The sequence below is a fragment of the Aspergillus alliaceus genome, assembly GCF_009176365.1.
Source record: "Aspergillus alliaceus strain CBS 536.65 unplaced genomic scaffold BDW43scaffold_41, whole genome shotgun sequence".
In the NCBI taxonomy this organism is placed as follows: domain Eukaryota; kingdom Fungi; phylum Ascomycota; class Eurotiomycetes; order Eurotiales; family Aspergillaceae; genus Aspergillus; species Aspergillus alliaceus.
The window spans coordinates 315,290-337,453 of NW_022474724.1; the positions used below are offsets into that span (position 1 = coordinate 315,290).

General features: G+C 48.6%; 5 protein-coding genes across 5 annotated transcripts; 3 read left to right on the plus strand and 2 right to left on the minus strand.

The window, feature by feature from the left end:
- Positions 1-58: 58 nt before the first annotated feature.
- Positions 59-2,384, minus strand: BDW43DRAFT_285279 (glycoside hydrolase family 72 protein). Its single transcript, XM_032042920.1, has 4 exons — positions 1,980-2,384; positions 1,877-1,914; positions 1,790-1,815; positions 59-1,724 (listed from the first exon to the last, which is right to left on the minus strand). The coding sequence occupies exons 1-4, from the start codon at positions 2,055-2,057 to the stop codon at positions 250-252; spliced, it is 1,617 nt and encodes a 538-aa protein (XP_031897473.1). The 5' UTR covers positions 2,058-2,384; the 3' UTR covers positions 59-249.
- Positions 2,385-5,565: 3,181 nt separating this feature from the next.
- BDW43DRAFT_302354 (Sodium/calcium exchanger protein-domain-containing protein) lies at positions 5,566-7,810 on the plus strand (the record flags this gene model as incomplete). The annotated part of the gene is made up of 11 exons (XM_032045222.1): positions 5,566-5,569; positions 5,631-6,182; positions 6,235-6,298; positions 6,354-6,401; positions 6,449-6,490; positions 6,540-6,787; positions 6,838-6,870; positions 6,922-7,226; positions 7,276-7,476; positions 7,615-7,668; positions 7,718-7,810. 11 exons carry the CDS (start codon positions 5,566-5,568, stop codon positions 7,808-7,810), a joined length of 1,644 nt encoding a protein of 547 aa, XP_031897474.1.
- Positions 7,811-13,739: 5,929 nt separating this feature from the next.
- On the plus strand, positions 13,740-17,300 carry BDW43DRAFT_162579 (putative C6 transcription factor). Its single transcript, XM_032038614.1, has 2 exons — positions 13,740-15,353; positions 15,410-17,300. Exons 1-2 carry the CDS (start codon positions 13,972-13,974, stop codon positions 16,959-16,961), a joined length of 2,934 nt encoding a protein of 977 aa, XP_031897475.1. The 5' UTR covers positions 13,740-13,971; the 3' UTR covers positions 16,962-17,300.
- BDW43DRAFT_162546 (endonuclease/exonuclease/phosphatase family protein) lies at positions 17,300-18,699 on the minus strand. Its single transcript, XM_032038613.1, has one exon. It carries the CDS (start codon positions 18,551-18,553, stop codon positions 17,639-17,641), a length of 915 nt encoding a protein of 304 aa, XP_031897476.1. The 5' UTR covers positions 18,554-18,699; the 3' UTR covers positions 17,300-17,638.
- A 774-nt stretch (positions 18,700-19,473) lies between these two features.
- BDW43DRAFT_302357 (uncharacterized protein) lies at positions 19,474-21,988 on the plus strand (the record flags this gene model as incomplete). Its single annotated transcript, XM_032045223.1, has 6 exons — positions 19,474-19,528; positions 19,930-20,121; positions 20,222-20,331; positions 20,428-20,917; positions 20,992-21,638; positions 21,683-21,988. 6 exons carry the CDS (start codon positions 19,474-19,476, stop codon positions 21,986-21,988), a joined length of 1,800 nt encoding a protein of 599 aa, XP_031897477.1.
- Between the last annotated feature and the right edge of the window lie 176 nt (positions 21,989-22,164).

The window sequence follows — 22,164 nt, forward strand, 5'->3', positions numbered from 1 at the left end:
ATCGCACCTCAATACATACATGGTACTATACCTATCGCTTACAGCCAAACCGACTAAACAGGCAGCTTACGGAATATGTATTTGAGAGAATGAACGATTGAGCTATTGGCTAAAGTATGTACGTGTTAATATTCAAAAAAAAAAATGACAAAAATCACAGTCGAATACACTCCAGCGAACAAAAGATCCCCCAAGTCGCATGTCGCTATTCTCCTAACGTCTTTGAGCACATACACGCTAATTACTACCTTACAGCAAGAGCATACCAGCACCAGCAACAAAGGCAGTCATGACGTAAGCTCCAAACTGCCAGCCGCCAACCTTGACAGCCACTGGGCTTACCGCACCGGCAGCGTTGCCGGAAGTCGAAGAGGTAGAGGTACTTCCAGCAGCAGCACTGCCGGCAGTGGGGGAAGCCGTGACACTGCCAGTACCCGCGGTACCGGCCTGCTTCAGTAGGTCAGAACACTTGCTGTCATCCTTGGAAGCGTCCTTGACACGGCCCTGGCCGTTGAAGTCACAGGCCTGGCTGTTGCCGGAGCCACTGCTCTTGTACCATTGGTTCATGACAAACGAAAGCTGCTGCTTGGGAGTGCACACGCTGTACGCCCCATACTTGCCCTTGGTGGCGTCCTTCTTGATTCCATCGCACATTCCATCCTTGGAGCAAATGTAGTTGAACGTATCCGCGTAATCTTTCTCCTTAACGGAATCCTTCACGACGCAAGACAAGGTATTGACCATGCAGGAGCACAGATCGGGGTTAGGAGATGGGGGGAGCTCGCTGGTGGCTTCCCAGTCCTTGCCAACCGAAGGGCAGGATGCCGTAGCAGCGGACGGAGCGGTGTAGCTGGCGCTATTGACACCAGTGGCGGTGGCCTTCTGGATCTCTTCAGAGAGATAGGAATAATCGCTCAAAGTCTTGACCTTGTCACCGTCAAGGGAAACCAGTCCATAGTCGTTGTCCTCCTGGAAGTACATGTAGACGATACCACCACTCCAGACGTTGTTCATCTTGGGACCGTACAGTACGGGAGTGTCGGTGAACTTGCGAGGCTTAGGGTTGTTACATCCGTACTCGGAGAAGAATGCAGGCACAGGGAAGTCCTTGAATTCCTCGGTGCGCTCCTTGTAACCGGACTTCTCGAAGGAAGAGTCGCCGCACCACTCGTAGATGTTGTAACCGAACATGTCAATCCGGGCATCGTCATCACCACAGACAAGGTAGTTCTTCAGGTCTTCACGGATGCTAGCATCATCATCGGTGGCATAGCCGATAAGCAAGGATTCACGGTAGTTCTTTGCCTTGACATACTTCTTCATGTCACGCACGGCGGCCTTGACGAACGCGATGGAGTCGGTGTTGTTCTTGTCGTTGGCGACCTCGTTACCAGCAAAGAAACCAATAACATTGGTGTAGTTGGCAAAGGCATCAACGACGCTGGTGTAACGGGAGAACAGGTCTACATCCCACTTGGGATCGTTACGGACGATAGACTCCGAAGGGGCGGACAAATCAGTGATCAGGTAGATACCGGCATCGTCCAGCATCTTCATGCACTCAGTGTGGTCGGCCTTGGGGTCAACGGCGTAGGTACGAATGACGTTGGTGCGCAGTTCCTTCAGATAAGGGATATCACGCTCGCACTTCTTGGGGTCGGACAGAGGGTCGGTGTAGTCGCTCTTAGAGTCACCAGAAGAGGTGTCATTGGCAGAATATTCCTCTACATATCGAGATTAGTTCGCGTCCGATCAACTTTGACTCGCGCTTTGCACGGCATGAACATACGCTGATAAGCAACACCACGGATGAAGCTAAGATATATCTGTTAGTTTTGCAATCCCAGTCCATGCTAGTTTGAAGATCCCCGCTTACAATTCAGTGCCATTGTTGGAGTAGAAGAGTTTGTTACCCTAGAGCGGAACTTCCGAGTTAGCGACGAATGTGACCGCGTCAATCGCAGCTCTCGGCCAAGTACCTTCGTCTCAATAGCAGGCAGAGTCGCCAGGGCGCTGCCCACGAGCGAAGCCCCGGCAAGGGCGAGGGTGGCCTTCATGATGAGATTCTATGCACAGCCCTGTAACGAATACCAGCCGCAACGACGACCGTTAATGATCTGCAGATGATAGCAACGAGCGGTTGATCAACTTGATCTGCAGACCCAGTGATATCAGGTTGAATTAATGGAAAAGGGAACCGGAATATATATATATATATATATATATATATATATACTATAACGAGCGACTGACGGCAGACACACTGAGCCGTGGAATGATTGCGGAAAATAACAGACAAATCAAGTATGAAAAAAAGAGGTATATAACGAGGGAAGGAAGTGATAGGGAAGAATTAAGAAACAAGAAATAGCAAGAGGGCGAGGAGGAAAGGAGGAAGAATGGCAGGAGTGGGAAAGGGGGTTAGTGTCAGTGTCTTACTTAGAATAGAATCAATCACCTGTTGTTTGAATGGTTTGGCTCGTCTGGTAATAAATAATACACAGGCAACGATGTAATAAAGATCAGCATCATAATATTGAGCCAAATCCACCTCATTGAGAAGGTCAACTGGTGAGATACCGATTCGTTACTTCATCTATTACTACCCGATTACTTCTATCCCTTCTGTGGCAAAAAAAAAATAAAAAAAAATAAAAAATTGCATTACATTGAAGACCGAAATGCTGATGGATCTAGACTTGTAATCCCAATCGTTCTTCTAAGAATACTCGGCACATTAAACTAGCCATACTTTTGCGACAGACCTTTTAACCTGATAAGCCCTTCATTGGTGGAACCCTACTTACTACACAGTATACTATATGTGGACCCCTGAAACTAGTCGCTGGTGACTGACCCTTAATTGGTTGCCGGAGGTTCCCTGCAGCCGATACCACAAGAATATTACGCTGTATTATATCCGGTTACCGGCTTGGCTCAAGAGTCCTGTTCTCTGCCAATAATTGCTTGTGATTCTTGACCGGTCGAGGTCCCCTTGGCATCCTTGTAAGGTTCTGTTCTTCTTTCACCATCTTACGAGGTATTTTATATTAGAAGATAGTGACCAGTTACCAACGATCATGATGGATGTTCACGGCTTCCATCAAATCTGTGTTTACGGTTCCTCTAAGAGGTATCTATCCTCCGGTCGGTATGGACCGCAGGGGTACCGGTATGGCCGGTAACACAACCACTGACAATACATTGTCTTTACCAGGAACACCCCATTGGACGTCAGAGGGGGTCGGTCCATCGAAGGGTTTTACAGGTGGGTTCAGAGTCAGTTTCTTCAATAGGTGTCGAGGGTGATGACCCAAGGGGGGTCCACTGAAAGCTGAATGAAACACTGGTGGCGGGAAAGCTTTTCATTACTCTTAATTATTACACACGCATTGCATACTTGGTAGGGATTTAAACTTGTTGTCTGATCCATGTAAATGATGTTCATTTAATTAGGGATAATGTATGAGTAATTAACTCTATAAATCCTTAAATAATACCGCCCAAATCCCTGCCCATTTGCATCTCATTCCGCGATGTACATAGTAGGAGAGGGAGAGAATGGAGCCCTCCATAACACTGCAAGAATTTATTCGTAACGGACAGAATCAACCAAGACTGTAGGTTCAGTCCCGGAATGACGTCAAATATAATGCCTCAGCCATGAAAGCAAGGAGGCGGGGCCTTTTCATTGACGTCTCGTTCATTCTATCTCCTCGTTTCTGTCGTCATTCAGCGCGGATTACTGGCTGGTTTGCAGCATGCTGTGCTTGCCCCTTAGGATGGAACATCGTCCCAAAAGATGGGCTGCAAGATGAAATCAACTACCCTGGTAGATTATGTACCTTCTCTTTAAAACATATGTAACGATACCAAGTGACCACACACATATCAATACATGGACACGGCTGACTGGGATGAATATATATATCTTTGTGCGTACTACGTAGTGAAGCATGCCAAGTTATGGTAGGAATAGAATAGCAAATACCTAAGATTTATGCCACCTTTATCAATCGCTTGAGCGTTGGGCCCAGTGATCTAGAGACTTGAAGACCTATGAAAAACTGTTTTGCGGTGGATTTTTCATACTTAGCACTCAGATGTTTGCAAGAGAAACAAACCACGCACCGCACACAGCCAGGATGTGGCTGACATGTGGCACAGAGAGAACAACGCCCCTCCCCCAGCCACACGCATTGACCGATCACCAAAGAAGTGCGTGCTAACTACTCTGTATCTGGAGTAGTACTGGCCACTCTTAAGAATTGAGCATCCCGCAGCCAGCGAGAAGGCTAGTAGTGGTACCACTTAAGTATGGTAAGGTTGAGGGGATGGGTCAGGGGCTGAAAAAGTTTCAAAGATTTTGGATCTTTGACAGGCCAACTAACTACATCCACCATCGTCATTGATCTCCCCTAAAGAGATTGACGAAATGCAGCGATACGTAGTTTCTTCCATTTCATAGACAGGTTACTTGTATGTTGTGACAAATCATCTGGCTATCTTGACTGTTCAGGACAAGAGAGAGTTTGTTCTGCCAACAACTTATGACCCAAGAAACTTAGAAGTTTGGGTTCTGGGTCGCGCGGCCACTAATCAAAACTGATACTAGTAGCTTGGACTTCAATGCTGCTTAGGAGACAACCACCATAACTTTAGTTCTTGGCGAATCGCGGCATCATCCCTTGAAAAACACCAAAGCAGCGTATTGAGTGGTTATTATCTAGCAAATGACAATTTTTAGACCGCTGTACTGGGAGTACTCCTGTCTGATAATTGGAGCATCCAAAGAGTGCAGGACACGCGCCGTAGGACGATCTACATGAACTACCGACGACAGTGTGGCTGTGTACATTGCTTGTCTGGGACATCTTGAATGGAAATAAATTTTTTATTTTATTTTATTTTATTTTTTTCTCTCCTTCTTTATTTTTTTCTTTTTTCACAATGGATATTTCTCCTTTAATTTCTTTTCCTCTTGTTGTCCTCTTAGCTCTTGGCTTTGGTTTTCTTTTCTCATTCTCACCCTTGTTTGGAGATGTTTCGTTTCCGTTGACACTCTTTTGAGACTGCTCTGAAAGAACCCCTTGATCTTCATTCGATCTTTTTTTGTGCTTTGATTTCCCTTTATTTATTTATCTATTTTTTTTGTCCCTCGCTGACTTTTAGAACTGGCCGATTTCACTCCTTTTAATCCACAGGTTCCAACTGTTCTGCCGAGAAGCTTGTCGCACTCAAGACTTCTTGTCCTTGTCTTGGATTTCTTGGTGGCCGCAACTGAGGCTGAGTTTCTTCAGACCCATCACTCAAGCCACACCAGGCCCCCTCTATATAACATCACGTTAGTATACTTTTCATGGCACTGCTGCCTATTAATGCTTAGCCTTGATGGTCCCCTGGATGCGGCGGTTGTGCCTCAGCATGGCGTCTCCCGTCCGCAGGCTCGCACGTCGACATCCTATAATTAGTATATCCACGAATCCTGGTTCTAATTCTCGTATAGTATATATTCGTGAACTTGTCTTCTCTCGATAATCTGCAGACTAGAAAGTTACATGAACAATGCGTATGCCGTGCCCACTCCCTATTGAGTCCATGATCTTGGCTAATGTAGCTTCGGTATGCAGATAAATATCGACGTCAGGCCAGGAATCTGGCATGGTATGATCTGGATGGGGAGCCATCGTCTCACAACCCTTTCAAAAAGTTTAAACGACAGAGCCAGCGCCGGACAGATTCTTTTGAGCTTGAGCGCGGACTTGCTAAGATCCGTAGCGAAGGGAATGTGCCCTCCGAAGAACAGCAACGCCGGAAGAGGGATATGACGGAGGGCTTGACGGGCCCGGAGCATTATGATACTTTCCCGCCGGAGTCATCTGGGACCGACCACGTTACTCGAGTGGACAGCGCTGATAAAGTGGGACCAGAGCCGTCAATGCACAGCAATGAACCCATCAATGTTTCATCTCAGGCCGGGCCGGACGACCATCAGGCGAGCGCCCCTCGAAAGAGAAGGGCTTTCATGAGCGGATTTGGAAAAAATTCTACCGACGGGGAACCGGATCCACTCTCCCCGAAAGACATTCACGAAAAGCCGAAGTTTACCGCTATGGGACAGCTGAAAGCGACACTCTTCAATTCTTGGGTCAATGTCCTTCTCATTGCCGCTCCGGTTGGAAGTAAGCGTAGAAACGCTCTTTAAGCCAAAATGCACTGCTAACATTGACCAAGTTGCACTGAATTATGTCGATGTGGATCCAGTTGCTGTATTCGTGGTCAACTTTGTTGCCATCATGTATGTAACCCCCATCTGGAATCGGACCTGCTGTTATATAACTGACACATGACAGCCCTCTTGCAGCTATGTTGGGTTATGCGACAGAAGAGATCGCCATGCGGTAAGATGTATCGACATCCTAAGGTGGGCGATAGCTGACATATCTAGTACTGGGGAGACAATCGGTGGCCTGCTCAACGCAAGCTTTGGGTAAGACTTTTGCACAATCCCCCTTTTGCTTTTGGCTAACAAGCACTAGCAATGCCGTTGAACTGATTGTGGCTATCATTGCGCTGGTCGACAATGAAGTCGTCATTGTGCAAACTTCCCTTATTGGAAGTATGCTGTCGAACCTTCTTCTCGTCATGGGAATGTGTTTCTTCTTTGGAGGTGTCAATCGTCTGGAGCAGCATTTCAACCCGGTCGTCGCCCAAACAGCAGCCAGTCTTCTTGCGTTAGCAGTGGGATGCCTGATTATCCCTACTGCCTTCCACAACTGGTCAGGCGGTAAGTCGTCGAACAGTGTTCTGAGAAGTCCGTTTCTAATCCAATCCCAGCGGGTGACAGCGGTGTTGCACCACTCTCACGAGGTAGGTTTAGATCTGCAAGCAGTTCATGAATCATTTTCTTACCAGCAACAGGCACCAGTATCATTATGCTGGTGGTGTACGGATGCTATCTTTTCTTCCAGTTGAAATCGCATGCGGATATGTACAACACCCCCAGCCCCAAAGTTGAGAAGAGACGCGTGAAAGTGAGCGACGGTGATACACACCGGGGAATCGCACAGATAGGCAAAATGACCGCCACCCTGGCGGGACAGAACGCACAGCAATTGGAATTGCAGGATCCTAATGATGAGGAAGAACCTCAGCTAACCATCTGGGTGGCTGTGCTGACACTAGCCATCTCCACGGTCCTAGTTGCGCTATGTGCAGAGTATATGGTATGTTGAACTGACATATTCCACTAGTCACGCCAAGCTGATGGTGCAGGTTGATTCTATCAATGCGATTACAGACCGTGGCCGTATTTCAAAGACCTTCGTTGGATTGATCCTTCTTCCCATTGTGGGCAATGCGGCCGAACATGCCACGGCCGTGACGGTGGCATGTAAAGACAAGATGGACTTGGCGATTGGAGTGGCGGTGGGATCTAGCATGCAGATCGCACTGCTGGTGCTTCCGCTTATAATTGTAATTGGATGGGGCATGGGCAAGTGAATCTGGATTGTGTTGTGAGACTGTATGAGAAACTAACCTCCTCTCTAGGAAACAATGAAATGGTACGCCTTTAGCTGCCTTCTGACAAAAGACAGCTACTGACTCTTGCAGACCCTTTACTTTGACGCATTCCAAGTGATTCTGCTATTCGTTGCCGTCCTGTTGGTAAGTAAACAACCATTCTTAGCCAATAGGTCCTTAACAAAGAGGATAGGTAAACTACCTCATCGCCGACGGAAAGTCCCATTGGCTCGAAGGCATCCTACTAATGATGATGTACCTGATCATTGCCGTGGCAGCTTGGTAGGTACCAGCACCCCGACAGAAAAGTACAATCTAACAAGAGTAGGTTTTATCCTCCCAAGGACCAGAAACAGCTGCAAGCATAATACGATAATTACCCTCATAATGTCGCCGTGCAATATACGATGATACCACTAATTTGAATTGATCTGATATTGATTGTGCTTCTGTTTTGCGCTCTATAATCACTGAGGAATGTTATACGATGGTGGATACCTCAACCATACTACTCTTCTCCTACTATAAATGATAACTCCGAACCTAGAGTAACATCCGAGAATACCCATCACACCACACACAGACCCTTCAACCAACCCCCTAGCACATACGAGAAAACCCAACCCTAGCGACGGTAAGTAAGGTCGTATACCAAGATAAAAAATAAAATAAAAACTACCCACACGCGCCAATTTATTACTAAATACCTCGGCAGCAACCGCCTATCATCTTCTCAACCCAACATCTCCAGTGCACGTGTTATCTTCCCCACAAAACACTAAAACACTAATCGGCATCTCCAACTGCTACCTCCCTGGTACAGTTACAGAGCCACAATCCCCGATTAATAACAAGAAAAAAAAAGACACGAGAACCCCGCCTCAGCCCGCCTTTGTCTACCTTCCTGCATAGGTATATATCTAGCGCTTACGGGGAGGTGAGCCATCGGTATTCTCCGGATAAAGGGTCGTCGCATCCCCAGATTCTGCTGGACTCGGGTAAATATTCTGGACGCAGACGGGGGTGTCTATCTTTATGTAATGGAAAATATCACAATTGGAGGATCGATGCCAGATCGTCCCGCATGGTTGTAATGGGAAGTCTGTAATTGGGTGATGGGCAGACGTGCACCTCGAGTCGATATGATGGAGGGAGGACTCACCCACTCGCATGAAGGTACCGAGTACGGGGAGAACTACGGTCTCGGAAAGATGGGCTGGGATTGAGCGTCTTGGTCATGGGCGAGTGAGATGCAGATGCTATGTCATATAGGGAAAGGATTGCTGTGGCAACTGGTATAGACCATAGCCACCATACTATACAGGGCCATTGTCTTTATTTCTCAGGGCTGAAATGTGCGTCCTGGCGCAGGCGCAGGGAAAGGGTAATGGATTGGGATCCCGGATCTCGGGGGTTAGGGGCCGAGGACGATGTCGGGGGAAGGGATGAACTTGTTCGTTTGCCGGGTTCCATTTGCGGAGTACTCGGTAGCATGCGGTTAAAGGGCAATACTAAGAGGATTCTGAACTACTGTGTAAGTAGACAATTGGATCGAGTGTCTTGTTTCAGTTGTCTCGTTAGATCATACTCTGTATATTGGTTCTTGCTTTCTTATGGACATGGATATTGGCTGCTAAGCAAGTGAGTTTGATGTAGGCTTCCACGAGATTGATTGACCCAGCTACGCATGGAGGTATTGAACGAAACCTGGGCATATATCTATGCGCATGTCCTGGTCTGGAAACAACGCCACTGGGCTCGGTTGGGAAATTGATAACTCTACTTGATGGGATGCTGCCGAGAGGGAACCATAGTGTCTGTACCTGTGGCGTCAATAAATAAATGAATTAGCTTTCGAGGCCGAGGCGTCAACCCATTAATACTAGAAGTGTAATACGGGAAATCGAAATAGATCCATGCTTCGGTAGGGGAGGTGGCATCGGAGAACTCCTATCGCGGATCGGAAGTGGCCAAGCCTGTGAAGACCTCAAAGACCTGCATCAGATCTAGAACTATGGGCATACTGTCTGATTATTTTCTTTGGGAGTCTTGAAAAGGCCACGGTCAGATCGCACACTCGGTGAAGAAGCAGGCACATGGCACGCGGCACACAAGCACAAGCACAAGCACAAACATATCACAAAGCGTAGCTCCCGTCGGGCTGTACTTTTTTGTAGGGGAGGAACTTGGCGAAGACTCGAGCACCACCATTCATGATAGTAAATGTTACTTACGGATGTAGCGCCAAAGTGGCGCCGTGGAATGATCGGTCTCATAATAATATGCCTAGTGCTCGATCGTGGACAAAGCACTATGGACTTGAGTGTTCCGTCGGTTGGAGTAAGCCCTAATTATCTAGGTAGATGTCGGATTACCCATGTCCGATGGGAAGAACATTGTTTGATAACGCTCACCGATATTTAGCCAGCTGACCGGGAAAATGAAGGCTGAATGAAAACCCTCAGCCCTTTGTTCAGTGTAGTCAACCTGTCCAATAAAGATTCGGGGTAAAGGGCTGCGAGGCGCTGGATAAAATAAGGCATGTTCCGTACAAGGAGGTTCGGTTGGTTCCTAAGGTACTACCCAGTTAGTAGCCTGACAGACCCCAGACTCCGGAAATTTTCTTAGTCCCGTTAGCAAGTAGATATTAATGTTTAAAAACTTAGATTACTCCAATGTAGGTAATAGAACTCCGTTTCGGAAAATCTTTTTTTTTTCATTGAGCCAGATGGTAATGGGCTAGGCCGAGGAAAGATGGGTACACGAGGAACGGCGGCCAGTAGCAACAAATCAGAACCGGTCATATACGGGGCTATTCTTGAGCCGTGCGGCCAGTGGCCGAGTTCCAGACGGAGTGTATTGAAAGGATGGGGCCGACCATGCCGTTCCCAGGGTGAGGGAGTGGGGATATCGCCGTCTCGCGTGGGAGGATGGATCCTGGTCGTTATTCTTTTCTTTTATTGTCGATTATTCGCCGAGTCTTTCATTGCTTCCAGATTGAATCACGGGGTTGTTGTCGGGAAACTTTAGTCTCGGAGTAATAACGAGGGTTAGATTGGGTTGGGTTGGGTTAGGGGTACAACCTCACTTGTTGTAGTATACGCCCAGGTTGCGTGGTACTCTCCGCACCTGGCACATACTACTGTAGTACGAAACTTGTACATGGAAGGTACGACGTGTCATCAAATCTTCTTATTGTGACTGGTGCCATGTCTCGCACTATAACGAAGGAGCAAATGGGGGCGATGTACGTACAAGGTATAGAGACGAGTTGATTTTACACAAGTACTTTGTAAGTACAGAACCTTAGTACGTCCATGGATGGTACTGTTTGAGTAAAGCCTCAAAATCTGCAGAGCACCTGACACGGGAGGCTTGGCTGCGGGTAGCATTTCCTTATATAGCAGGTAAGAGATATTTACTACCTACAATAGGGTGTTCAATGTTTTATTTTTCTCTTTTTTTTGGGTTCCTTTCTTTCGTCAATTTTTTGTGTTTCTTAGGGCATTCCGTAGTTACCACCTTCCTCCTTGACATCGAATTTCCTCCGGGGATCCCCGATTATCCCACGGCCTAACTAATATTTCTTAAAACAAATCATAACCTAATAATGAACGAAGAATCAAAGGTCATTTGCGGGGATCGGTTCGCTTGTCTAGCCTCGGGTGGTGCATGGAGACCAATCAAGAGCGGCGGTTGGGGCCGAGCAGCAACACGGGACCGGTTAAAATGGAACTGCGCAGAGGGCGGGGAGTTGCCGGTCTGGGAATTCCGATGGTGGTCGGGTCGGGTTCGATTTCATCTCTGAGTCTTGGGGTTATACAGCACTTCTTCCGTGGACAAACAAGATCTCTTCCTACTGAAGCTACTCCGTACGGGCAATAGGTAATAAGCACGACAAGCGAAAGGGCCTATGAGTTGTACAGATATGCAATGTCGTATGAGAAGGTCGTACACATGACCTAACACATGATATAATATATAACATGATCTTCTCTGTATGGACAAACTCTCATGTGCAGACAGCGTTTCCCGTGTCGATCGGGGTTCCATCCCTGTGAGCGTTAGCCAATCTCTGTCGGCGCAGTCCCTTGTCCCCAAATCCGTATCTAGCAAGGATGAGAGCAGTCCATTAGGATCTCGCTTCTCTCCCCGCGGGGAGACCCCAATGCAGGAAGGTCCCGAAAAAAACAAAAAAAAAAAGGACAAACTCCAACAAAAAGGTCGGCCTGCGTGGCTGAATTACAGTCCATACCCGACAGACGAAAATAAAATGCCATCAACATTAGTCGATACCCGAGGTCCGTTGGTTGAGGATTGTGATCGGGCCTGAATCATTTGCCGTTTCCCCTCATTTTGTTCAAATTTGGAGTTCAATATTAGAGTTTGGAGTAAGGACGCAGCTAAGGGTCTTGTCAAGCTTGGGATCTCTGAACTTATAGGGTCCAGCATAAGCTTGTGTCAGCTCCGAACCAGACAGTAAATATAGGGGTATGGCATGATGTTGGGGTTCTAATTAACCCCGGAAAATAACCGATCGGGACTATAGATGCGATCAAGCTAAGGAGAAACAAATGAGAGAGGAAATTATAAGAGGGAAAACGATGAAACTTGATAATTGTTTTGAATATTCAATAAGCAATGTGTGTTATGTGCGATGCCCAAAAGACTGGATAACCGTTTTACCTTTTTGAACGACAATAACCCGGGGAAGGGAAAACTGGTTATGTAATAGGTTGAATGAACATTGGAGAAACAATTTGCGGTGTCAAGTGACGTTCCACACGGCTGCTGGTAACCGGCTTCTTCGGTCGGTCGGTAGGATGGAAGGAAATTGGAACTTATATCACTGGACAATTTGAGACTCTGGCCTAGTTTTAGGGTCGACTTTTCATGTTAGATAACTTCTCGATTGTGCTGCATATATGTCAACTACTATACTTAAGGTGAATTTTAAGTAACCGTTTAGGTGGATGTCAGGAAGTAGTCAACTCTGTAGAAAGATGCCCAGTCCCTATCGATCGGGTCGGGCCTACTGTCCGCCAACTGGCAGTTCCCGAGGGACTGTGTATTATTACGAGACAAGACCACAAGACGGCGGCGTCTCCGGACTGAACCCCAGTAAAATTATGGTAATTTACCCGATTCTCGGCCACTCTTTTCCCTCCCACTCTGCTGATGATTGTTTCTTCTTGTGTCTCTGCGTCTTTCCATATTTTATTTTATTTTTTCCTCTTCTCTACAACTTCGGCCACGTACCTCATGAGAGAATTGAACACACCCCTCTGATATGATATTTTCATTCCATCTCAGCCCCCAAATCTATCATACACTTCTTGAACATCTATGATCACATTCATCGGCTCTCGGAAACTGGGGCTCCACCTTCCACTCTCCGGCGGCTCGGTCGCGTCCTTGCATCGACTTGCTGCTCACCAACGAGACTAGACCCACTGGGGACTAACGCTGGCCGGGCCTCCGCAATTCCTGCCCCAGTGGATGTGCCTGAGATTCCTTTAGTCTATGCCTATTGTCGTCTGCCGGAAGGAGAACGAGAGACAACTTGAGAGGAACCATCCCATCAGCCTTCCTTCTCTTTTTATTTCGCGTCTTCCCTCTGTCTCCCCCTTTACCATCCTTTTTGTTCCTTTTCTTTTTTTTCCTTTTCTCCCCCCGCACTTAGGTTTACTCTACCTTGTTACCTACTTCGTGTAGTACGGATCTTTCCCCCATTCCTCAGCCATTCGCGCTGCCGGACCGGTGCCCCGACCCTGGGCGAGAGTTTCCCCCACACTCCGCTTATTCCCGCTTTTCTCTCTCCCTCTGTGTGTGTATGTGTATTTCTGGGTGGATTTACTTTGCTTCCCTACTCCGTCACCTAACTCCACACACCTTTTTGGGTCTGCGGGCGTGCTTTTACCCACGTCGCACATTACTTTAGTTCTTTTTTTTTTTTTAATTCCTTTCCTCTCTTCCCTGTTCTTCCGCCTCATTCTTCCTCTTCCGTCTGTTTGTCACTTCTTACTCCCGTTCCTACCACATATCGAACTGCCTGGAAGGGGCTCGGTGCTGCGCACGGGAACTTACTCGAGAAACCAGAGAACGCTACGGCGCTGAAGGTCGGCCAACTTTTCGGACTTTGCGTGACTGATTTCCCGTGTCTGTTGTACTGACGCAAATACTACAGCCGGGGGAGGTCGGTCCTTTCTGTCACCCCCTTTCCCTCCATCACGACACTGGTTCGGAATCCCGGGGAAATATTACCGGAGAAATACCGCGGCAAGCAACGCTGAGGAGGCATCACCACACGTGTCGCAGCAGTCGTTGGGACTGCATTCTCCCTCCCCCTTCTTTTCTCCCCATCCCTTTGATCCGCCGCCTTCTTTCCCATCCGATCCACCTAGGGAGACGGAAACCCCGTCTCGCGCGCCTTGACTCTTTCCCACAATGCGGTCTAGCATCGCCTGTGCTCGCTGTCGTCGCAGCAAGATCAAATGTGTCAATTCCGGTATCGACACCACCTGTCGCGCTTGTGAATCATCCGGCCGAGAATGTGTATATCCTACTCCTGCCATCGGTATCGGTGGGACTGCTGCCAAACGGGATATCGCCGCTTTGGCAGATGGAGATGATCGTAATGGAGATTGGGATAGCCCGAAACGACAACGACCACGCAAGTCCGTTGCGGTTTCATCATCCGCAGCTAAGGATGCGGCTAAAGGAACCCTGGATGCGCTCGACTCGTCCATCCTGACCGTCAAGGTATGGGAAGCCGTCTTCGACTTATTCCAATCCCATTTTGCGACTATTCTGCCTTTTCTGCACCCTGCCACTTTTATGGGCCACATTCGACAGCTGTCCGGTCCCCAGTCATCCTCGTCATCGACCGTCCCTGTAAAGCAAGAAAGCTCCCGAGAAAACGCCCAAAGTCCGCCGGCTACAAAGTCGGATCCGAATCCCTTGATTCCCCTTGGAGTGCTTGCGCTCACTGCTCGATTCCATCCCCAACTTGTTGCTTATCACTCTCCTCCGTCACAAGGGAACCCTTCGAATCCAGCTCTCGCTTCCGAATTCTACGCGACAGCACTGCGCAGCCGGCTGGCCGGTGTTGATGGTGCCAGTCTTGCGATACCTGACTTGACCCGCGTTCAAGCGTTGTTGATGCTAGCGCTCCACGAGTGGGGCATGTGTCGCGGTAAGAGTGCGTGGCTATACGTGGGCATGGCTATCCGACTGTCCCAGGCTATGGGCCTTCCATATGAATTGGAGAACGATGTCTTCTCGCGAGACGGCCCCAGGTCACCTTCCACATTTAGAACAGAAGCAGATCTCTTCGGCATTTCCAAACGGGGTATGGAACCGAAGGAGCAAACGTCAGACGATGTAATTGCTCAAGAAACAAAGCGACGTACCTTTTGGGCATGCTTTATCCTTGACCGATGTTTGAGCAGTGGTAAATATCGCCCACGCATGATCCGAGTTAAGGAACTAGGTATTCAGCTCCCTAGTGATAATGCTTTCGCCTTCGGAGAGCGTGTACGTACCTCGCGCCTCAGTGAGCCGGTCGTACGTCGCCCACAGAGCTTTGGTGCACAGGGTGTTCAGATACCCAGCATCCGCCAGAGCTTGGGATTTGGAGACGACAAGCTCCCGAATAATATTACCCCTGATCCGAAGTCTTGGTCCCCCATCTCCCGGAGAAAAGACTCGAGTGAAGATGAGATTGATCGGTGGGAGATCGGGGCTGAGGAGGCAGTATTGAGCCGTGTCATCCGTATCATTCGTATCTGGGGTAGTATTGCAAAGTGGTCCTGCGCAGGTGGCAGAAGGTACGCCCCCTATATTTCTCATATTCCAACAAGCTGAAGCTAATTAACCACCCCAGGACTGAACAATTACCTCCGTGGCATCCCGACTCGCGGTTTTCTCGACTTCGGATGATCCTGGCTGAATTCCAGGATGGACTCTCCCGCAACCTCCAGTACTCGACGCGCCATACGGATACTCATATCATGTACAAGACTACACCCCCTTACACCCTGATGCATGTGGTCTACTTCCTCTCAGTTCTTGTTCTCCACCGCGCCTATATTCCTTTCCTTCCTGTGCGTTGTACAGAGCCTTCTGGGCCTCTAGATGAGCCTCTGTTTCCCGGCGAGAAAGTGGGTGCTCCAGATGGTTTCTGGCGCGAAAGCGCTCGCGAGCTCTTCACTGCCGCCCGGCAGATGATGGACTTGGTTGTAACCTGCCAGGACCGCGGTGTGTTAGTTGAGAACCCATTGGTTGGCTTTGCCATCTACAATGCCGCCTTTATTGGCATCTACGCCTCACACTTTCCACAAATGGATCCAGAAGGTGTCCTCGGCTCGAAGCCTACTTCAGCTGGTGATGGAAACCAGCAAGGCCAAGCCCAAACACGAAAAGCTCTTGATATCCTCCGCGAAATGCGGACAAGGCTCAAAATGGCACGAGGCTGGTTCCGTACACTTAATCGACTTCACAGTTATTTCTCCAAGGTCAAACAGGATTATCGACGTCACTCTCGCAAACTAGACTCAATCCCCGAGGTTTTCGACGTACAAACTAACGGTGTCCGGCCCGTGCGTGAAGGAGGAGCGGGTGGCGGTCTTGAAGAATTCAAGCTGCTCGAAAAGTTGTTCCTTGACTTCGGCACTATCGAGGACCAGTTGCCAGAAAATGGCGCAGATGAAGATGGTGGGGCTGGGGTGAGTGATCGGGTGACCAACATCAGCGACGCCGGCAGCAATGCTGTTCGCAGTGATCCAGGAGAAACTATTGAGGCTTCACTGGACGGCGCTGGTGGGCGCCGCGAGTCCTGGGTGCCTATCAACAGCCCGGGAATGCCCCTCCCTGGACCAGATGGCGAGCGACGCCCCAGTCTCCCGCTCCCTCCCAGTCGGTCCTTGCAATCCCAGTCTCCCTTCTCTCTTCCATCGCTGCAGCACCATCACGATGGCCCTTTGTACAACAACTCATCACCTACTCTTCCGGCCATTGGGCCGACCGGGTCCTACGGGGCCCCGCCTAGCACAACAGCGGGCCCCGCCTCGTCACAATATAGCGCGGTTACAACACAGCCTGGCCGTCTTCAGCCCCTGAACCCATGGCTGGGCTCTCGCCAGCAACCGCCACCACCGTACTCTCAGTCACTACCCCCAATCAACGCAACCGCACCACAGGGTCTTCCACTGTTGCCGCCTCCCGGCTCAGTGCACCCGGCAGCCTCACCGCCTGCAACAGTGGATGGGATGGAAAGCTTCACATCAAATAGCCTGTGGTCTGCGAGCCTAGGAGGGGATGATGTGTTAGCCTTCCTTGAGGGGTGCGAGTACGATCAAATACAGGGAGTGACGCCATCGGAGGGTAGTCTTCCGGGCGGTTGGTTAACCACCGTGTGGACCGAGTTTACCCGTTGACGTTCCTTGTCCTTTTTCCTTTTCCTTTCTTTCTATCTTCGATGATTGATATTGGGCCATTATATTTGCATCCTTTCGTCTGTACTATTATTTTTGTGCGCGCCATGTACTGTATGAATATGTATGCCGCTTCAGCGGAGTAACGATGATCAAACAAGGGTTGGGCACAAGGTCGGTCAAAAGGTGGTCCATAAATGACACAGAGAGGATGGGATTCGGCGTCTACTTTGACTGCTTTTACCGGGCGTATGTTAGGGATCAATTTTTTTTACCTTGAGCGCGGCGTCTGGTTGAATGCTTGACTGGGATGGACTTCTTGCGATTTTGCATGACTGTTGAATGACTTTCTACTGATGATGAATCCGTACCGTGGCTTTTTCTTTCGTTTTTCTCTTTCGTTATCTCTTACTTTGCAAAAGTAAAGCATACCCATGTTACTGTTATATTGTCTTGACTGGCGATGACTTGCGTTTTCCTCTCTCCTAGTCGTGTATCCCACCGGACTTTCGTTTTATTCTGTTTGTTATAATGGATTTCCTACGTTCAGCGTATAGCGCTAAATTGTGAGACTTGGTCAGAAGCCAATGATTGTAGGCCAAGATAATTCAAGAGCTTGACGATCAAATAAGCGTTACATCCGACAAAACGACAGAAAAAATGCATAAATCATTACACTATCAACGATCCTTCGCAAACCCAACCAATTCCACATCCGCCGCAACCGCCCTATGATCCGAGTTGAAAATTCCATCATCAAACCGATTCGTTAGAATGCCATAAGTTCGGATATTCCACGGGACATGGTCCCCCTTCAAAGGTCCAACAAGGATATAGTCAAGAAGCGCATCATCAATGGGAGTATCATTGAAGCCCGTCCAAGAATTCACATTCCCATAACGCCTCTCCCCATCCACACGATCCCTAGTATGGACCATAGCCCCGGCTGTCAGAACCCCGAATGCATCAGTATTATCCCTCGAGTTGGTATTGAAGTCTCCACACAGGACAACACCATCCAGCGATTCTTTCTTCCGCAACACCTCCTCCATCCATTTCAAGATCAACTTCGCACTCTCAAACCTCGCCACCTTGCCCCGATCATCCAGGTGCGTATTCATGACCAAGATCTTCCGCCCCGTCCCCCGATGCCGAAGAACCCCGTACGTCACAATCCGTCGGTACGCTGCATCCCACCCCCGGGACGGGGTATCCGGCGTCTCCGATAACCAGCGTGTCGTAGACCACTCTGCCTCCCAGATCCGGGCTCGGTAGAGGATGGGCGAGTACTCGCCCTTCTTGTCGCTGTCGCGACCGCAACCGAAGTGTTTCCAGGTCACCTCGCCCTCCTGACTGTCGCTGTCGGGGGCGCCGTTGAGACCGGTCAGAATGTCGGTTAATTGGCTGTGGAGTGCCTCCTGGAGACAGACTATGGCTTCGGGGTTGTGAGTTGTGTTGAAGTCGATTTGGTTGATGATGTGGTTTCGGCGGATATTCCAGGGTTTCTCCGGGGGAAAAGTGAACCAAGGGATGGTGCGGATGTTGTGGGTTATGAGGCGAATGGGGATGGGCTTGGTTTTGGTTTGGGAGGTCATTTTTCCTTCTTTTTTGTCTTTCTCTTGTTTACTTTGGGGATCCAATTGATTGATTGATAGACTAAGTAATTGGTTGGTAGTTCAATCGGGCGACAGGTTTGTTTTCTTTAGCTGAGGAGGGATTATCCAGGTAGAAGTAGGGGGTTTGAAACCGGGGGAGAATGGCCGGTGCTGTAACGATTCCATCATTGCCAAGTCATACGGAATCCACTCGATTCTGTTATTCTCTAGATGCTTGGAGCCATGGGAGTCCATGTAGTCTGGGTTGGTCTGTATGGATGGGTGGAGAGGATTACGAATGATTTTCATGGTGGCTTGCTGAGTTTTGAATTCGATGCGGAGATCCTATCAGTCGGAGTGAGGGGAAGCCTAGTTCTAGACAAAGATTTGAGAGTCCATATAATGGTTGTTGAAGCATATGATAGACTCGACTTGAACCGAAGGTTGATGGCAGGGATATGATCGTATCACATGTGGAATTAGGGCTACTCCTTGATGTGAGTATCCAGAGTCGAAATGAGCCGAAGTAGCCCACGCATCTGGGGTTATAGTGCTGGTTAAAAAGCTAAACAGTTATATTGTATTGTCTTAAATATTAAAAAGAAAAAGAAAAACAAACAACAAGAAAACAAAAAGGAAATAATGGTCTGAGGCTGCCGTTTAAGCGATTTCCACCTGTAAAACCAAACCCGAGCAGAGCTGTTGCAGAGCTTAAACCGAACCTGACAACCATGTTCGATATTCTATACAAAGATGTGGGACAAGCCCATATCTGCACAACTAAACGATATCCAGAATGTAATGGCCTATGCGAAATTCCCCGATATCGAATAGATATATAACCCGTATAAGAGCCGGCCCCCCACTCGACGACTATATCGATCTCAAACAAGAGCAAAGTAGTCCTCTGCAAGCTCAAGATGAAGCCCTCCACTTGTCTGAGTGTTCTTGCGCTTCTGACCTCCATTGTAGCAGGTAGATACTGCAATGGCCATCGCTATTACTGCGGATGGATGCTCCAATCCATAGGTATCTCTTCACACCAAGATCTACCCGTTTTTCTAATGAATTTTTATCAATTCCACTTGAGGTCAGTATCTCGTGATGTAGCTAACTATGACACACAGGGAACTACGACGTCGAGATAAGGAATGCGCTCCGAGAAAGTGGAATCTCAAAACCAGTAGAACACGAGGTTAAACAGAGCCTATTTTACTGCCGTAATGTTACCAACAACGGGGTTGGGTTTGAGAGGACTTGCCTTAAGAAGTGCCACAATGGTGGTACCGGAGTATCTCCATACCGAGTCCGAGGGAGTCCGAGTGAACTGGATCGGTTTCAATGGGTATCGGATATCGGCACTGCACAACATGAAGACTTCACGGCCCTAACCCTAACCCCTTCCCAGTGTCCAAGTGGCACATACAAGACCTTCGCCGAGATCCCCGCTGCCGTATCCGATGCTTGGCTCGTTGTAGAAGCCGTGCCGGAGCAACTGCCTTTGAAGATCAGCACATTTGCAGAGGTCGATCGCAATGCGCCGGATGACTGCATCATCGCCTCGAATAGTAGCTCATTCAAGTCAAGGCTCATGCTGGACGAGTCCTGAAAGAAGGGCGAGGGTGCTGAATATGCACTTCACGATGCCGCCTGCTATCCGGACAGTAGAATTAATGACGGATGGTGAAACGAGGGAAGAGTTGTTCGGCTTATTGACCGACGTGCTGAAGAAATGCGGTATGATCCCTGTTACGGCGAAACGGGAGTCAATTTGGTGTGTTCTTTTCCTTTCTTTTGTATACTCTGCCCTCTTCTGTGAGTGATTGTTGACTTGTATTAGATTCGTATTCAATCGTCTTTGGGCGGCCATTAAGCGGGAGATCATGTATATTCTGGCGGAAGATGTCAGTGCCTCAGAGGAGATTGATCTTCTGTGGCAAAATATGTTCCAGCTTCCGTCTAGTTTACCGCCATGCCGGCTGATGGATCAGGTTGGCCTGGATACGGTGGCGTTCATTGAGGACAATTACGTCCAGGAGAGAGGACTAGACAGTCATATGACCGTTGACTGGCTGCGCAAGGAGTACATCACGCCAGGAAAGCTGGGGCTTAAGAGTGGAAAGGTTGGATTGTATCCACACAAGCCTTTGGAGAATGGGGTTAATAATGAAGAGACCGTGTACTTACTCGATGTGGGTCTGGATCCGGACATTTCGCTCATTCCAGCAGCTGGACGGATTCTTAAATTTAAGCCTAGTACGGGAAAGATGACCTCCCTCGTTGAAGGGCAGTCATTGCCGGATGGAATTGATGTCTCGAGAACCGTGTCCCGAATCTTCTGGACGAATGATGGGCCGTTCAACAGTCACAAACGATGGCTCTGTGCATTCCGCCAACCTGGATGGAACGGATATCCACTCTCCTGCCCTCCGGAAAAGTGCACACGCCGAAACAGCTGGCCATTGATGATATCAGGGTCAAGGGCTACTTCTGTGATCGTGAAGGCATGGGTGTGCACAGGGTCAACTTTGATGGCACGAATCATGAGATTCTGATCCGTACTGGTTCTCTCAATAATCACGAGGAGAGAAAAGATATGACTTGGTGGTGTGTAGGCATTACCTTGGACCTGAACAGAGTTTGTATCTACTGGACGCAAAAAGGACCTAGCAAGAGTGGCCAGCGGCGGATCTTTAGGGCTGGAATTAACATACCTGCTGGTCAGACGGCGGAAAGTCGAAATGGCATCGACTTATTTTTGGAAGGGTTGCCAGAACCGATTGATCTGGAGCTGGATGGGGAGAATCAGTTGCTGTACTGGACCGATCGCGGGGAGCATCCAACTGGACGTTCATTGAATCGAGTAGATGTTAGTGGAAGGGTTGAAAAAGTTGAGCTTCAGAGAAAGAAGGGAATACTAGCGAGGCAGTTCCATGAGTCTATTGGGATCGAATTAGGCGAAGAGAAACGGGTATATGTGGCTGATTTGGGAGGAAGTGTGTATCGGGTGGAAGATGGGAAGAAGGCTGTGATGTGGCGGGATGATGGGTGTTATACTGGCTGGCAATTCTCTGACAATCTTAATGTATGCTTAGAACGAAAAGGATGATAGACACTTAGAATTCATAGAGATACTGGCATTATATAGATCCTTCGCAGCACCTTTTAGCATACGAGAAGGACAGATTGAACAACAATATCAGCTCCATTGACCTAACCATATTGCTACACAAAATGGCCATCGCCCGCGCCAATTCCTGCAGTGACCCCATTCTCCGCATCTTCCTCCCGACCCTCACTGACTTCAGACCATCTTCATTAAGCACCGTATCCATGTACGCCGGCAAGATGGAGTTCACTCTGATCCCCTATAGTGTCTCCTCTGCAGCTAGATTCCTCTACATATGCGGCACGGCAGCCTTGGAGACGGCATGAGCAATTTATAATTGAGGATCATTGGCCAGGTGGGCACTGATGAACGAGATTAGAACTATCTTTGTCTCCACGTCCAGTCTTTTCCCTTAGTGCTTCTAACTCCAATCCGGAATATACAGCGAAAGCACCTCCCAAAAGCCTGTACCGCAATCCATGATCCAGATATATTGAACTCG

What these genes read in the sequence shown, in the direction of transcription:
- BDW43DRAFT_162579 (XM_032038614.1), top strand. Translation starts at nt 13,972, where the DNA reads ATGCGGTCTAGCATCGCCTGTGCTCGCTGTCGTCGCAGCAAGATCAAA. An exon ending in TCCTGCGCAGGTGGCAGAAG is followed by an intron (nt 15,354 to 15,409) that starts GTACGCCCCCTA and finishes TAACCACCCCAG; the next exon opens with GACTGAACAATTACCTCCGT.
- BDW43DRAFT_285279 (XM_032042920.1), bottom strand. Translation starts at nt 2,057, where the DNA reads ATGAAGGCCACCCTCGCCCTTGCCGGGGCTTCGCTCGTGGGCAGCGCC. An exon ending in TGCCTGCTATTGAGACGAAG is followed by an intron (nt 1,915 to 1,979) that starts GTACTTGGCCGA and finishes GTTCCGCTCTAG; the next exon opens with GGTAACAAACTCTTCTACTC. An exon ending in CCGTGGTGTTGCTTATCAGC is followed by an intron (nt 1,725 to 1,789) that starts GTATGTTCATGC and finishes CTCGATATGTAG; the next exon opens with AGGAATATTCTGCCAATGAC.
- BDW43DRAFT_162546 (XM_032038613.1), bottom strand. Translation starts at nt 18,553, where the DNA reads ATGACCTCCCAAACCAAAACCAAGCCCATCCCCATTCGCCTCATAACC.